Here is an 18,026-nt window from a genome sequence, read left to right as displayed (position 1 = left end):
TTTAATTAGATAAATAAATAACGACTAATACGTAGACAAATATGACGCGTGTGTATATTAATGCCGCACCTACCTTTTGCGCCTGTGCAATCATTTTTCTGACAACCTCTTTTATGTGGGCCTGACCGTCCAGCGGTGGCTGGGTGTACACCGAGGTGCGCGTCACCCCCCGGTAAGAATCACTGTCGGGCCAGCCAAGGTCCAGTTGAGGGACGGATGTGTCCGAAAGCTCCGGCCAGTAATGCAGCGAAAGCGGCGTCCGGTCATCTTCGACTGTCCCCATGAAAAGCTCCGAGCCCGGGTCAAAAGGTTCAACTCCACCGGAAAGAGTTTCCAGCTCCGGGTCCGAGAGGAAATCCCGTAGGCCGCGAGACTGCAGGTACTTAAAGAACGCCTCGCGACCATCTCGTAGCAAAGCCTCTAGCGCGAGCCGCTGGTCTTCACAGTAAAAGAAGTCAGGTTTGGACTCGTGGGTCCGCGGGTTCACGTGGCTGTCATCCAGGCACTGTATCTGCGAGAGAGCCATAACTCAAGTCTAAAATATTTAACAAGAAACTACTTCAAAATTGTCAAATAGTCTGAGATGTTTTTCTCCAGACTTTATGAAAACAAAGTTGTACAAAGGCGCGTCCAGGCTGCGGTTAGTGTAACACAAGATTTGGTGTACGATATCAAATGTTGCCCCCTTCTTCTTCTTCTGCCAGACTTGTTTATAAAGCAGGCCATAACGCGTCAACACGCAGCCATTCCCCGTTACTGAAAGCAGAACTCAGCCGGCAAGACAGCGAAAGTGAGTGAGTGGCATGCAGCTGGCTGCATCGCCTGACAGGTGTGATTGCTGACAGGTAAAACACACCCACATCCACATGTGACCTTTAAGGCAGGGGCCTATCTCATGACAGCTGATAGACATAGAATGATGGATGATGGCCATCCCTCCCGTTTCATTAAATCATTAGCCGTCAACTTTAAGCAGTTACAAGATGTCACGTGTCAGAACATGTAAAAGCATATCACAACTGAGCTGTTTTTCTTGTTCTGTCAGGGACAGTCTCGCTGTGGCTGCCATAAAAGGAGAGACCCAATCAGTGTAATAAAAAGATAAAAGTGAATCACATAGGCTTTTTTTTTAATAAATGGAAAATCAGAGACCAGGACAGACTGAATCTTGCCTATATTAATATTATTATTATTATTGTTCATTATCTTGACCGCTTATTCCATTACGGGTCGTGGGTAACCTGGAGCCTATCCCAGCATTTTAACAGGTGAGAGGCAGGGTACACCATGGACAGGTCACCAGTCTGTCGCAGGGCCAACACAGATAGACAAACAACCATTCACACGCACACTCTCTCCTAGGGAGAATTTAGAATAACCAATTAACCTATCATGCATGTCTTTGGACGGTGGGAGGAAGCCGGAGAACCCGGAGAGAACCCACGCATACACGGGGAGAACATGCAAACTCCACTAACCACCACACCACCGTGCAGCCCTATTATTATTATTATTATTATTATTTCATTATTATTTTATTATTATTATTACTTTAAGTAACCACAAGTTTAATATTTTAAAACTGTTGTGTAATTTTATTATCTGCAGCAAATGAAGGCACTCAGTGTCTCATATTAAATAAAAAGTCCAGCTAAATGCTAAAATATGATCATTAAATGTTAACAGTTACATTTGCGTGACACTTATAAGCAAAAGACAAAGAAACAAGTCCTTACAAGGTTATCTGGGTTTTCTATTTTAGGCTTACCTTTAATATTCAAATAACCTTATCTGAACTTTAATAAACTTCAAAGAGATAATTCTTGTGTGTGTCACCTGGTGATCAGTGGATAACTGTTACAGCAAGTTTGCCTGATTTGATTTTTGGCATTGTTAGATCATAAGTGAGAAGAAAAAAAAACAAAAAATGAAAAAACTTGTTGGTGAAATGGGTGTAACTGCAGCTATGCATCTCACTCTGAAGTTTCCATTAGAGATTCATGCTCATAACATTAGTGCAAATGTATTTTAGGTGCAAATGCATGCAGTAGGACCCTGAAATGTGAAGTTCTGTTTTTTATTTAAAATAGAATACAAATAATAAATCAGTGCACATTGTAATATTTGTTTTACACACTATTAATGAAAGTTTTTAACCTATAAGTGTGCTTATATTTTAATATATACTTGTTAACTAAATTACAATATTCACTTAAGCTAGCAGGAGTAAACACCACTAAAGTTACCCCAGCTTCTTTTAATAATTTCCTTTGGTTTTGTTTGCTGAATCAACCACAGTGCACATTGAAAACAGCCAGAGTGTTGATATCTAGGTGCTGGCGTGTGTGTGCCCCAAAGCAAAACGCAGCTGTCACATGATGCACTGGGCTGGAAAAAAAAGTGTGGTTTCTACAAATGACTGTACAGGCTCCAGAAAAGTACATAGAGTGTGGCATGAAATAGTCATACACTGTGAGTTAATAAAGTGTGGACTTTTTCTTTTATATCCAGTCTCCGATCTTTATGTTAATATCCTTTTTACCCCTAGACCCAAGAGTATGTAACAGGGAGGATATCTACCATTTATTACCATGTGATATTTAAAAATATTATAATGTAGTTTGGCATTGGGTATCTATTAGGGGACAGAAGACAAGTATCAGATTGTGTTCAACAGGATTTTAAGCAAAGTTTATACCATAAATTGAAGCAAAATGTCTCAGAAACTGTACATGACAAATATGTCATGTCGGGCTCTTATGGGTTAAAGGTTATTTTGTCTTTAAGTGGTTTCTCCAAGGTTTTTTGGTCATCTTGAATTAAGCCACACATCTTTACATTTTATCCATCATCCAGTATGAAGTACTTGAAATGGGCTTGAGATTTATCACCTGGCCCTCCTTTTTGGGTGGGAAATAAACCTAAAACATGGGTCACAATCGGTAACACACACTGCCTGTTCATAAACGAATCCTCATGTTAGACAGCGAAAGGATGATAACTTTCTGCTTCTGCTCTGGCTGACTGTCTTTGCTTTGAACATGTTTAGCTATTTAAAAGTCTATAAGACGTATCGACTTACCGATTTGACTAAGTGTTGAGCTAGTTATTTCTCTGCCTCCCTGAGAGGACAGAACCAGCCAGAGGCCAGTTTACTATCTTGAACCGGTTCAGCTGTTTTCTTCCATCTACCAGTCATCCCACAGCTTTCTTATGTATTCTGGTTGTTCTTGTTTTCATTTTATTGCTGCACCTTTATTTTGTTTTCTTTGCTGTTCTCATTCTTGTCTCATTTTGCTGCTGTCTACACCTCAGTTTCCCTCTTGTTTGTCTCTCTTTTGTCCTGTTTTTGTCTTTTCTTTGTGCGTTTTGCTTCATGACAGTGCAGTTTTAACATTTATATCCTGCCTCGCTTTTAGTGTGTGACACAAACATGTCATATACCACACTGATACTTAAAAGTGTCTCGACGGTTATAAAAGTATCAGATGAAGACCACAACCAGACTATTTGTCAGACTACTTTTAACACTTTTGTTCTTCCCCTAAGTGTGATGCAGTTTAATGACTAATTGTCACTGGAGAGCCAAAGGTGACTCTGTCAGCAGGAATGAAAAAGTGGTTTATTAAAAACAAAAGAGCAGACAGTCGAGTGAAAGAGAACAAAACAGAAATGATTTAGTCCACAAGAGCTAGAGGCTATAGTTTTGTTTCCTTTTACATTACGTTCAAATAAGAAAAACATTCCTTATGCAACAGCAGTCTAATGTCTGAGCATGCTTTGGTAGCAACGTTGACATGTCACCTTTCACTTGGTATTATGGTTACAACAAAAATTACATGGAAGTGAGATCTGTCCTGGTTAAAATGTGCATAAATTAGTTACTTTAAAGTATAAAAATCAACAAAGTATAACAAGTGACTGTCTTTGCTGCGCCTCAGACCACTGGATCCGCTCACAGATGATATCATGTTTATGTCTGGGGGAATTTTGGCCACTGATGGGCACTGTACATTCTTTTCTGTGTTTGGGATTTATAGTCATTTTTATGCCTGCTATGTCATTTTTACAAACTGTCCCTTTAAGGCGCTTCAAATTTGGCTAGATTCAAGCAATCATAGCTGAAGCCGTTGGGATAAAAGTGTAACTATAGACTGTAAAGATGAAAGTTGCATGTGAATATAAACAAATTAAGCCAGTTTGATTTTAAAGTGGCAAAATGATGATGCTGCTCTTTAAAAAGAAACCAGCCAAGGCACCAGGTTGACGTTATCCTTTTTTTTTTATTTTATTTTTTTTATTTATTTATTTATTTTATTGTTTTTACTTTGCAAATGTGCCACCTTTTTGCCAACTTTTAAGAAATTAGCCTGACGGATTTTTTTTAATCCTTTAAATCAAATCAAACAAAAACAACAGTCAACTGTGCTGTATTAAAAACTAAATCTCCTGAGAGATAAAAACAACAAATTGTTGAGCTCAGAGCGACTTATGTACTTTATACACTAAGCCAACAACCAGAGAGAATGTGCCTCTTTTGTCTTTTTGGTATGTAATGCATCTTTGGCTTTGTTATTGTATTTCAGCCAAGTCAAGATGTTGAATCAGGGTAAGGCCTTTCTGTGAGAGAGCTCACTCTGATTGGTTGCTCAGTGTTGTGAATGGGTGCACAAGAAGGGAGGCGGCAGTGATGACAGAAAGCTTAAGATCAACTGACAATGATGATTCAAGTTAGACTAGCACTGTTTGACATGACCAAAAAGCATAAAGCATGTGCTACTATGCACACCACTTTTTTTTTAGAATTTCTTTTTTTTTTAATCAACATGGTTTCCATTGTTTTATTACATACTTACCATTGCAAATTAAATTTTCTTGCACAAGTGTAGATCATATATCCAGCACACCAGTTGGACTTTGTCTTTGTGGTGTGATGGAAATTAGATTTTTGATATTTACTTTGTTAAATTGACATTATATTTTAATCATATCTGCTTAAGGAGTGTAATGTCTGCCCTGGAGACGTCATCACACTCCTTAAGCACATATGATTAAAATATAAGGTCAAGGTAACTAAGTAAATATCAAAAATCTAAATTCCATCACAATGGTGTGTTCAAGTGCCAGTCATGTTCCCAGATGCTGGAAATGTGAGGACCCAGCAGGTGTCCATGTTGATACTTCTTGATACTTCTTGTCAGTTTGGTCTGTTAGAGCCAAATCTGATGCCCCACAAAGTCTCCATTGGTCATTTTAAACTAATGTGACAGTGTTTTATTTATTTATTGTATTGATGGCACATTTATATTATAATTGCAAAAATGTCCCCAAAAGATTGAAATGGGTAAATGTATTACTTTATTTAAATGATTTGTCATTACATGGAATGGAAGACCAGTTCAAGTTCATACTGTAACTTCACATAAAATACGCTTTTCTTTAGCATTTGTAGCATCAGAAACAATGATTGATTTTATTTGCAGTATATGTATTTTAAGATTACACATGAATAAGAATAAATACATAGAAACAAACAAATGATCCACAGGTTGAGTTTAGGGTGTCACACTTTCAGCTTTTTTTTTCTTTTTTTTTTAAACAAAGCGCCATCTGATCACTTTTTAATTCATCGATCACTGAAATAAAGTAAATCCTTTAATCCACTTTACAAACACACACACACACACACGCACGCACACACACACACACAAACACAACACTCAACATATCTAAAATCTTGCAAACTTTCATTCACTCTCCCTGTAACACACAACTTATACACTTGTATGTAAAGTTTGTAGATATATACACATGTTCAGACTTTACAGATTTTACAAACCCGTTCACCCACACCCACGTTCACATACACACACAGCAGCTCAATGACAGCGATCTGCTTTGTCTGTATCCTCAATGTCTGGCCTAAATATTCACAACACACTGACTTCCTGGTTGTGTCCTTTCAGCTCACCAGAGTTCTTCCTGGATATTAGTGAAGCAAATCTGCAGAGGGGAAAACTGTGCCCTTCCTTGCCCTTCTGTCACTGGCTCCCAAAAGCCACACACGCTTGTTTTTTCTCCATCAGGTTAGTGTTTGTGTGTGCATGTTTTTGTTACTTATAGTTAGTCTGCACCAGAGCTGATAAGCTGTAACAAATGATTATGCCTTGGAGTATGTGTGTGGATGTTTATTTATGATTCTGTATTTGCGAGTCTTCCACAGTGTGAGTCCGTGTCTTAATTTGTCACTTTTAAAAAGAAGTGGAGCTGGAAGGATCAGGTGGAAGAGACAGATGAGTCTGCAACGCTTCTGTTTGATGGGTGACATCACAGGGAGATGGGAGGAGCCCGTTAGGAGTGGCTCGATCACTCGTTTTGCTCCAGAAGTTAGACAGCAAGTGCAGAGCAGGGGAGCAGTGCTTAGTTTTTTTTGGAGGGTAGGTGGGGTCAGGACAACTCTTGGATGAACCTGCCGGAATGGCTGTTTGGTCGCTTCACACGTCAGGTCATTGGCCGTGGTAAATGGACTGGACGTATTCCGGGGGGAAGTAGCCCACACGTCCATGGCAACGGCCCCTCCAACGCACCGAATCAGAGCAGTCAATGAGTTCAATGACATCACCACGCAGGAAGCGCAGCTGGGAAGGGTGGTGGGGGGTGAAGTCGAAGAGAGCATGGGCATGATGGGGACGCTGGAGAAAAGGGGAAGAGAAAGAAGGGATGAGACTGAGAAAAACAAGTTATTGAAAAATTGACTTCATAATTTTTGATAAGGTCAATGTGAAAACAATGAAACTGAAACAGGAACAGCACTTTAAAAAAGACTCATAGTACGGTGGAATATACTGAATAAGAATACCACCCATATGCTGAATCCTGATTCAGAGTCAATCAACAACAAGTTAAAAAGAAAAGCACTGCAAACGATATTTGTGTGTACAAGAGGTAATATTTAGAATAATGTGTGATATTTAGTGCCATCTAGAGGCAGAGCTGCAGATTGCAACTAACTGAATATTCCTCATCTCATCCTTCTTTTGCACTAAATTTGGAAAAATTACAAAATATTAAAAAGCCACTCTGAGAAGTCAGGTGTGTTTCTGTTTTGACTAAAAACATGGGAGTGCAATATGGTGGGCCTAATGGAGGAAGGCTGGTAACATTGGTAACTACTGCTAAAACAGGAACAAAAACATTTTTATCCTTAAAAAACATAATTATGAAACCTATACTGCTAAAATAGATTTCTTTTTCAAAAAATTGAAAAATCTTTTTAAGATTTATTGGAAATATGTAGATGTATCTAAATTTATCTAAATATTGTTGTATTTTACACATGCCTTTAAAAGTATTCTCTTTTTTTAAATATTTAATTGACCTCAGAGTTCAGAGTTTGAAATAATCATTAATGTTGTTTCTTTTTTAATCTTCTGAGAGGAAATTATTAATTGAACAGCTGCAACCAAATGCATTTTTGAAGCCGATGCATTTGTTACTTAAAAAACTAAGCAAGAACAGAAGTGGACTCTAAAAAGTGATATGTCTCAAGACTGTTTTCTAAAGCAGTCTGCTTAATATATTTTAATAACATATTTTTCTGTTTGATTGTTGTTTTAAACAAAATCTTTCAATTATTACAAAAGTTCAGTCAACACAATATTAACATTATCTGGTAACATTTAGCTCATATGTACAAAAATGTTTATCTAACCCCTTTAATTAATGGGATAGTTTTTTAACAACTGGCTCCATCATACACTTAATTAAAAAATGTTGTAGGAAAGCTAGATTAATCTATCTTGCAAGTTCATGTGCATTCTTCCCATGTTTTGCTTTACATATTTTTGTGGGATTTTGTCAAAAAATTAACCAAATGGCAGTGCCACACTGAAATTAAATCCCAAGCTAAAAGCAACTAATGTTGTTGTGGACAGCTAGTATACCAACAAATGTTGTTATACCAGGTAACCATTATACACCAAAAAAAACACAATTAAAAGGAAGAATAGCTTCAACCAAAAGCTGCAGCTGGTACTTGGACTGAATGAATGATAAACTGTTTTCAGTGAATTCATGACTCAAGCAAGAGAAAGACATAGACAGATATCTCATTTCATATCTAGACTGATCAGCGTGATGACCATATAAGTGTGAAGAGTGACCTACACACATAGCTATAAAAAAATTTCAACAAACAGCAGTAATGTGTTTCCTGCTATGGCATGAATTGCCTGCAGTTCCTCAGATCCTGTGCATTCTCCGTCTTGCTGTGTTTGTCTTTGAGTAGTGCATAAGTAGCCTTTTTCTTCTCCCTTGATAGCCGACCTCGTCTGATCTGTGTCGACTGGCGACGTGAAAGCAGTTTAAGAGCAGCAAAATAAAAGTGGCTATTTTAAGGAAAGCATCTTGAACTTAACCAACCTCAGCTGTCAGCTGCACACCCACAAAGGAAAGTGGATGTGGAATGAGCTGCAAGCGAACTGAGAGGCTACAAGGAATACCAATATGGTTTTTGTTATGTGAGTTTTGTGAAGGTATTCATGGTGCAATTATGGTCTTTATCAGCGTGGACCCCCTGTCATAATACAAGGCCTTGAGATGGTGTCATCCATGCAGAGATAGGGACCCACACAAGTATACACATGAGTCATACAGCAGGATTAGTTTCAAGAGACACAGACCTAAACTTCAAAATCCATAAAATCCACATAGTCTCACACCTTATTGCATCCTGATCTACTGTAGTCTGGACTTCTACTTTGAGTGGGTTGCACATTCGAACCATACGAGGTGGATGTGTGTGAATATGGATGCACAATTTAATGCGCATGTGCATGTGTATCTAATGCATAAGAAGAGCCCATTAATTTTTTGGTGTCAGCTTGTGGGGAGCAACGGTTTGGAAAAAGACATAGGTTACATCCATTTTGGGATTGTCTCCAGCATTGACAGCACTCACAGTGGGGCACTTCAGTCTGTGGCATCAATGGGAAACATGTTTGTACTAAATTAGTCTCTGCATACTCGTAGACGTGACATTTAAAGCTAGAAAAAGAGGCTTTCATGCTGCTCTTATTGTACTTAGAAAAAAATTACAATGTGTCACAAAGAGGTCCAAGTTTTGCATGGGCAGGGCTTTTGCATAGAGAGAGCTTAGTGGCACAAGGACACAGGGATTTTAGGGATGTGTTAGGAGAATTAATAAAAAAGCCAACAAATATTGCCCATTCTGTCATGTAGAGATAAGAAGCCATCTCGAGCCATGTAACGAGCTAAAGAGGAATTTTTAATCAGTCAAGATGGACTTAGCCTATGTTTGTGAAAATGACCCAAATAACCAAATAGAAACATTAATAGTGAGACAAAAAAAGATAACCACTACACAATTCAAACTGATGTAAATATTTTCATGAATGATTTATTGCGTGGAAGTTGATTCAATAAGATTTAACAATATCTGTTTTTTTTTTATTTATTTGAGAAACTTATTGAAAGATATATCAAATTGTCCATCATTGTTATATTATTCTAAGATCACAGATGCCTCTGTGACAGAAGAAAAAAAAATATGTGTGATAGTAGCCTGTGGTATACCATATTTCAGAGTTAATACAGCAAACTTACAGAGAGATAAAAAATAAAAATAAAAAAAATGCAACTTGATATTTTATTGTCTTATTGTGGTCCTCTAGTAAACCGTAAGTAGAAAATAAAATCTTTTTTTTTTCATGTGTATGATGATTCTCAAGACTATTTTCTTTCTTTCTTTCTTTCTTTCTTTCTTTCTTTCTTTCTTTCTTTCTTTCTTTCTTTCTTTCTTTCTTTCTTTCTTTCTTTCTTTCTTTCTTCCTTTCTTCCTTCCTTCCTTCCTTTCTTTTGTGATTCCCTGATATTAGAGCACTCATAACTCAGACCTTGAAATGTAGCTAGCTAATAACAGCTATCTAGAGAGATATTTAGCTAGCTTGCTAGCAAGCTAGCTATGATGCTAACTGTCTACATAGCTGCTTGTAGCTAGAGAGCTAGGTTTTAAATATTTAAATATTACTAAGGAGATTAGATAATTATTATTTCATTGAAACCTTACTAGCTAGCTACAAATAGCTATTTGTTCAATCAAAAGAAAGAAAGAAATGCCTACATCAGAGTGTATTTAGTTGTTCCTCATTAAGTCAGTAACACAAAAAACACATTTAAAGGCATCATTTTAAAAGGCAAGTAAGAAATGTTTTTTAAATGTGTTGCTTCTAAAATTGATGGCTTCATATCTTTCCCTGAAGAGAGGAAGGAGAACAGGCAGTGGGTCTTATATAATGCTGTTTTTGTAGTTGTCCAGCATAGATATCCTCTGAGGGTGGTTGTGTGGACCCAATTGCATCCTGAGCTGCCTTCACCACCTGCTTCATTTCAGTGCAGCTGCCATTCCATAGTGTGCAGCACAAGGTAAACAGGTTGTCACTGGTGACATAATAGAAGTTTACTAGGAGTCGTCGAGGTAGGTGTATCTGCTTTAAATTTCAAAGAAAGTGAACTCTGTTTGGCCTTCTCCCCTGGTGATGAGTGTTGACAGACTACATTACAAAAATGTGGAGTTTTAGAAATCTGAAATTACTTTGGTGCAGAGGACAGAGGCATCTGGATTTTCTAATAGATAAAGTCATCCTGTTTAGTTGGTATTCAATATGGTTATGACATAAGGAAATGCTATAATAAATAGCTGTAATAAGTTCAGGTTGGAGGGGTATGTGTCCCTGCTCACAGGGATACATATCCATCTCACTTGGCTCCCTGATCAGCTCACATTAATTTAACAGGCCTAGATTTAACCGATGAGGATGTTTGCAGAGGCTGGGTGTCATTAAAAATGTGGGGTTTTGAAAAACAGAAATCAGACTTAAAATATTTATTAGAACAGATAGACAATCACATCAATCATGTACTTTTGTTTAAACTCTGGCTGTCAAATGATAATCAGATTAATCACAGCTTACAAATTAATTAGTCATGATTAATCACCGTTCGTGACTGCCTTAAATATGCCTGTTTTTACTGTATTGTATCATCAAGAGCCAATGCTAACAAATATTTGTTAACTGACCTTAACTTGCTTAAACATCAGATGTCCAAGGGTCAGTAAATGCAGCATGTAATACACTTCTTTATGTTGTTCTGCATCATCTCTGCCATGTTCTAGATCATGATGCAGAATTCATCCAGCATCATCTCACCAACCGTCTCCGTGGTGATAATATGTAATAAAACCACCAGACTGAAATTAAACAAGCAATATTGATGAAGAAACTCTGGTTAAACTAATGACCTGGCTAAAACATGTTTTTCTTTTGATCATTTAAATGTAAGTGTTTGTGCAGCAGTGTTATAAATCCTACAACAGCATCTATCAAAAGTAACAACTGTTAATAAAATAGATCATTGGCTGTTTGTTTTACAAGTTTTTCTTCACCCAATAATCAGTTCAATATTTCATAAAAATTTAGACCCAAAAAAATGGTCTAATTTGTTTCCCCTTTTCCAGGCCAGTACCCCTGCCTGCCTACCTCCATCAAACTTTTTTAGACCCACTCTCCTGCATAGCTGAAGTATAAACCCTTTCTACTGCCTGTCAGCTACTGTGTTAGAGAAGGGTCCTGCCAAAAACAATACCTTGGGGTGAATATGTGCCAGTGTGAACCATGAAGTTTCCTCCTTCTCAGTTGAATCCTATAAACGCGACATGCTAGCAAAAGAAAATTTGATCAGCTGATCACCGACAGCTGTTATGATTCACCGATCAACAGGAGAGGAGGAGGAAAGGAGGAAGCTGTGCTGCAGACACCGAGACGACCAGAGAGCCACGATGTTATTTTTATCCTCAGATTTGGATCAGACCTCCATGTCTGTCATAACGGAGAACGGGACGGATGTATTGGGCTTGTCATGCTGCATGTGTGTTAAATCTGGTAAAATTATTGTAATGCAAATAACTACATAAATTAGTTACCATCATTAACACATTATTTTTGACAGCCTTAGTTTAAACTGATGTTTAAATGAGTATTTTAATACGTAGGTGTTGACATGCAGTTACTGTGGTATTTATATAATTGTTTATTTATTTTACTAGTAATATCAGTTTGAGTCTCAAAGTATTCTAGAAAAATGTAAACTATCAATTTCTTCCCCTTTGTGTGGCCCAATTTGAAATTGATTTTCCAAATACATTATTTTTGTACAAAGGATCGATATCGAATCGATATTGCTGATACTGGCTTGAATTTTACTTGGTATCAGATCAGAAAGAAAAATCAGTGATATCACACATCACTACAGGGGACTGTATTTTCTTCACAATAAATGACAGCGTCGTCATGTGCTCAATCACAATCACGATGACAGCATAGTGTTTGTCCCTGTGGATAATGGCAACATTTGCCAGCAACGTTTCATACATGGACATCATTGGTTGTTTTTAGGCATGTCTTATTATCTATCATAAGTATGATATCATGTGTAACATCACATGTAGTGTGACGGGATCTGTTTCGCTAACGTCACCTTTTCCAACATGTTAAACTTTATAATGGAAACTTCTGTCTGCTTGTTAGCATGTCAGCTAACATTGTGAATAGTGTATTGATGTTATCCTACAATGCTACTCAGTTCAAAACTAAAATCTAAACTAATCATTTTGGCAAATCTTCCTGCACTGCTTCTGTATTTAAATCATGTTATTGTCATACAATAAATTTGTCACCTTTTGTCACACTTTCTGAGTTTACAGGTATGCAGCTTAATTCATTCATTCATTCTTTGTACCACTTAGTCCATTACGGGTCCCAGGGAAGCTGGAGCCTATCCCAGCATTTAGAAGGTGAGAGGCAGGGTAAATCCTGGACAGGTCACCAGTCCATCTCAGGGCCAACACAGAAAGAGACAAACAACCATTCACACACACACTCCTAGGGAGAATTTAGAGTGACCAATTAACCTAACCTAAGAAGCATGTCTTTGGACGGCAATAGGAAACCGGAGACCCTGCACACATACACGGGGAGAACATGCAAACTCCAAACAGAAAGGCCACCAAACCTCCCCCCAGCCGAGGCTCGAACCACCAACCTTCTTGCTCTTTACATAGATTATATTATTATATTAACTGAGTAAACAAAAGATTATCAGTGAGTTATGTTAAATAGCAGGACTTCAGCCAGTCAATAAACTGTATACTCATTTGTATTTTGAGTTAAATGTTACACTAAGCAGCCAAACATGGCAACAGATATGTGGCAGCTACTGTGTTTTATCTTCATGCTCTCTAATTGGAATGTCACTATTATTTCAAGATCAATTAAATTATTAGAAAACTAACGGTTCTGACTTGGACATGCGAGTCCCTCATGGGGGCATAAATATTTGGGCCAGAGGTGCCAACTAATCACATGCAGTGATCTATCCGTGTGGCAGATGAATCTGTAATGCTGCCACTCTGAGCTCAGTGTGGCATGGTCGGTTCACTAATGAATGGAGATTTAATTTCAGGTGCTGTGCCCCATGAGTGAAAATTATAAATATTAGCACACAGCTGGTTTTACAGTGATACCAAAATGTTCTCATGTCAGCATCGCTCCTGATCAAACCCTCCATAGTGACTGTGTAAGCGTGCGAGTGTAGTTTGTCTGCCACTCCCAGGAGCACTATTCATGTAGTGTGATCTTGTCTCTAATGCCAATAAAAGCAACAGCTTTTCCCATGGTGACACTATTGTGAGAGCTGCTTTCCTTTTCATAAAAGAGTACACCTATTTTTTTCATAAATTACTTTGTTAGGTAATATCTCCTAAATATACATAGTATTAATTGAAAAAATAGTTTTAAATCATTCAAAATTATGCGATACAAGTGGGAGGCCAATTTGCTGCTTTATTAGAAATAAATAATATGCCAAAGCTCAATATTTAGCAACTAAATCATAAATTATGCCAACAGTTGCCTTTAAAATCTGTTTTCCTTGGGGCTGCTGTACAAAATCCCTCTGACCTTGTGGCTAAGATTACATTTTTTCTGCTCCAGTGCAATGCAGTCCTGTAATCTTCCATTAAGAGCTGCACCTTTGCAACAAATTCTGGCAATGCAGACATTTCATGCAACATATGGAGCGTTCCCAGATCTGTCAGCTCCATCGCAGCTCAGGATGTGCCTTGAAATCCAAAGGAAAATAACACTGGGGTAGCTTGTTTAGTTTGTCTTGATGCGCTGATTTGATAACAGGCAATTAATTCATTTCTTGTTTCTCAGTCGCCCCGATAAATTGTATGGCAGTACAAGAGACAGTTGATAGAGAGAATAATCTACATACAGGATACACTCTCTTTCAATGTTTTAATTAACAAGGACATGCTAAAGAAGAAAAAAAAAATCAGTCCTTAACAGTTCTAAAAATTATTCAAATAAATTATCTGATGAACAACAACACATGGTACACTCAACTGTGTCTTTGTCATTTAACAAAAACTGAGCCAAAATGCAGAAAATTGTGTAAAATACTAAAATACAACCCAGCTTGTAAAAACACTTAACAGCAATAACTTGAAAATAACCTGTTTCGTATGAGCTAGAGGATGTGGAGGATGTTTTGGCCCACTTTGGCTTTACACTGTTGGTTTTGGTCATTGTGGTTTGTTGGCATCTTTGTATGCACAGCTCTTTAATGGTGCCACCGGACTATTTTAATCAGGTTGAGGTTTGGATTTTGACAGGGTCACTGCAACATTTGTCCAAACATTGTCCTGTTTCTTGCCCCGATGTCAGTCAAGCTTTAGCTGTGAGAGAGATGGTCTCACTTTTGACACACAGAGGAGTTCATTATTGACTCTGACCCTTACGGCGTGCGGTTGGGGAAACTGTTCATAATTCGCTACTCTAACCCCACGATTTGTCTTCAGTGCTGCCTGAAACAACTCTAGCAACTGAGATTTGTTAGTATTAAATGTCATATTCTCTGCTAGTTATAAGAAGACAGTGTGTTGGAGATGTTTAGAAGATCCTTTCAATTTTCCCAACGAGGGAATTCAGCCTTCAGCTTTCTGTGTTCTGTTGTCACTCATCATTCCACGCCCCTACCTCCTGTAGCCACACCCACTACGCCAGATCAGAGCCAAAAGTTTGAAACTGAAACACATGAATCTGAACGTGTAAAATCAATGCCTGGAGGTGAAATAAAAAATCTGAAAATGTAAAATGACTAAATAAATAAATAAAAAGTTCTAAAAACATAAAATCGGAGTTACTTACAGGGAAATGCATCTTGAGAGGCATGTAAACTAATCTGAAGAACTTCAGTTTTAATGCCATTTTTATTGATTACATGGCAAATATTTCATCAATCCTTTGGAATAATGGCAAGTGTTTTACATAAAGAATCACCCCTTAATCAATAAATGTGTTTTGCTTTGCTCAATATGTTAAAACCAAAGGTACCAAACACTTTAACAAACTGCGCACATGCATAAAAAGTCATATAAACTCACCCTGGCAAATTGTTCTGGGTCCTTCAGATAGACCGATCTCTCCTTGGCGATACTGTTGCTATGGTAGAACTCCACCAGCTCGTTCAAAGATGAGAAGAGCTCATCCCAGACGTAGTACTGACCACAGCGATCCTGCAGGACCTTGAAGTGCTGCACATGATCCCCATAACTGCAAAATACAGACATCAGACATTTATTTCTGACAAAGACAAAAGCATCATTCAGTGTTTGTCACTTGAAGAGAGAAACGACAGATATGTGGAGGAGATGATCTGTTAGAGTCACAGCCTCAGTGTTGCTCTTCAGATTTAGCAAAGGTTGAGTGTCACGTTTGTAAAGAACTAAGTGTCTTCCCATCACAAGTTGTTTTTGGCATACAAGGCATTTGGTCCAGCTTTGGGTTGACACCAACACTCTTGGCCTTTAGTCCACAAAGCCTTCCCTCTAGCTGCACAGCTGTCAGCTGTTGGAGCTGGCATGCATTTTATTACAGGCTTGTTCATTTATCCCCCTTAAAAAAAAAAAAAAAAAAAAAAAAAGCAATGACCTTATTTCATACTTAATTTTATTGTTTCAACATTGAAATTAGGCTTGAAACAAACCAGAATAAAATAAGACTAGGACTATCAAAAACGATTTAAAAGAAGACTAGAGAACTTAAATAAGTTGTATTTATGGATATTTATGAAAGTGTGTATCATCTTTGGAGGATGGATGTAATTACCAATGCAAAGTTGCAAACCCAGACAATGACATTTACATAGGCTGCTTTTGGGGATTCTGTGCAAAGCAGATCATGTCAAACAAATCTTTGTAGATTTGTCAGGCTTTCTAGAAATCACATTGCTCCAAGCAATGCATTTAGAAAATGAACTGTGAGCTTTATTTGCGAGAATCCGGTCTGCACCAGGCATTTTGCAACATTTTGATATAATATATAGATGAAGTGGGGTTTTCTGGGAGTGCAGTGTGATTTCTGTACAGCTAAATAATAAAAAATTAAAGCCAGTGACACAGATGAAAATAGCCACAGTGTTGGAGTACATGCCTCGTTCCTATAATTAATAGAGTTTGGCCAGTGGTCATTGGCATTCACCTGCTTCCCTGTCCTGCTCTTTGGTGGTTGCTAAGTAACTTGCAAGCTTATCTTTAGAAATCTGGACATCTCCCAGTGATTATATGGTTATATAACTGCATCCAATATGCAGCAGAAATCAGTACAACACCCCCAGATTTTTAAACACATCACAAAGTGGGGGTGTGTGTTAGGCTTATGGTAATGATTGCTAAAATGTCATCTCACCAGAGAATAACACTGGTAGCCTACTCCTTTTCTTCTTCTTTTTTTTTATTTAAGTATTCTCATTACTTAAAATAAACACAATATAGTATTTATGGTGTAACCTCACCAAACTCCCGACGTTTAGTTCCCAAGCCTAAAATTGACCATTATCTTGTGCTTTTTTTTTTTTTTTTACCAAGAAATGCTTTTCTATTCAGACACTGAACTGTGTGAACAAACAGAGCTGTCTCCCCGATGACTAAACTGCATTCAGCCACACCTCCACCCCTCTCTTCTCTCCTCTCACCATCAGTCAAACACCCAAACATTATGAAATAGTGAAAAGAAAGGATACTTCTATGTTCAATATTCATCCAATCAAGTATTTTTGTTTAATGTCTATTTCCATCTATGCAAGTTGCAATGCTCTTTGCTCTTTTGTCCCGATGCTATGCCTGTGGGTCTCTATTATCTGACTTCAATCTAACTCCTTTCTGCAGTATCTCCTTTCACCTCCTCATGGTATCTGTTCCACCGTCCATCCATCTCCTTGTTTGGTTCACATGTATCCCCCACTGGCTTTCACATTCATGCAACAGATCTACTTTGATCTACTTTGTGAATGATTTGTTTCAACCCCATTTTCCCCAGTTGTTTGCCATCCTCAGCTGCACCCTCCTGGTGGGGTTCTTTCACTGGTATCAGCTATGTAGGTGTATGATGTTTGTATGGGTGATGATGAACCATACAGTGTAGATCTATCCAAAGGAATGTGCTGGTTATCTCATGACATTTATTATTATGATATTATTAACTCTTACCTCAAACATTTGTTAAAATCGTTGATTACTGGGACTATTATTATTGTCCCGAGGAAAAAAAAACAATGCAAATAAACATTTTTTCTCTTGTTTCTTTCTCTTTTTTTAGTCTTTTTTTCTTTTCCTATGTTAAATAAAACCCAACCATTTGTGTTTGTTTTATTATGCTTTCCCTTCTATGTAACCATATACCCTATGCCCCATTTTAGTTTAGTTTACTTTAGATTCGATAATTTATTTTGAACATGTAATAAGCAAACAAATAATCAGAGATTAATGGACAGACTTACATAATAAAAAGTTTGCTTCAGCTTGCTTTTTTTTCATTTTTTTTTTTTTAAAGCAAACTAAACTACATATGTGCCTTACATAGCCGAAAAGGAGTAGGAGAAAGTAA

The 18,026-nt window shown here is 37.6% G+C and overlaps 2 protein-coding genes across 3 annotated transcripts in view; both read right to left on the bottom strand.

Moving 5' to 3' along the window:
* Positions 1-715, bottom strand: part of LOC121651953 (mucin-5AC-like) — a 29,291-nt gene extending 28,576 nt beyond the window's left edge. For both annotated transcript variants that reach the window (XR_006012547.1, XM_042004430.1), the window contains exon 1: positions 74-715. Coding sequence is in view for 1 of the 2 variants with exons in the window: in XM_042004430.1 (XP_041860364.1) it covers positions 74-526 (453 nt within the window). In the remaining variant the exon portion in view is untranslated. The remainder of the gene's footprint in view (positions 1-73) is intronic.
* A 4,735-nt stretch (positions 716-5,450) lies between these two features.
* The window catches only part of grapa (GRB2 related adaptor protein a), a 29,382-nt gene continuing 16,806 nt past the window's right edge, over positions 5,451-18,026 (bottom strand). Inside the window, exons 4-5 of the mRNA XM_041974560.1 lie at positions 15,527-15,695; positions 5,451-6,692 (exon numbers count right to left, since the gene is read on the bottom strand). Coding sequence (XP_041830494.1) covers positions 6,507-6,692; positions 15,527-15,695 — 355 coding nt within the window. The 3' untranslated portion in view covers positions 5,451-6,506. The remainder of the gene's footprint in view (positions 6,693-15,526; positions 15,696-18,026) is intronic.

This window comes from Melanotaenia boesemani, chromosome 2, assembly GCF_017639745.1.
Source record: "Melanotaenia boesemani isolate fMelBoe1 chromosome 2, fMelBoe1.pri, whole genome shotgun sequence".
In the NCBI taxonomy this organism is placed as follows: Eukaryota; Metazoa; Chordata; class Actinopteri; order Atheriniformes; family Melanotaeniidae; genus Melanotaenia; species Melanotaenia boesemani.
The sequence above is the reverse complement of the archived record's forward strand: the minus strand, read 5'-3'. Positions and strand labels throughout refer to the sequence as shown.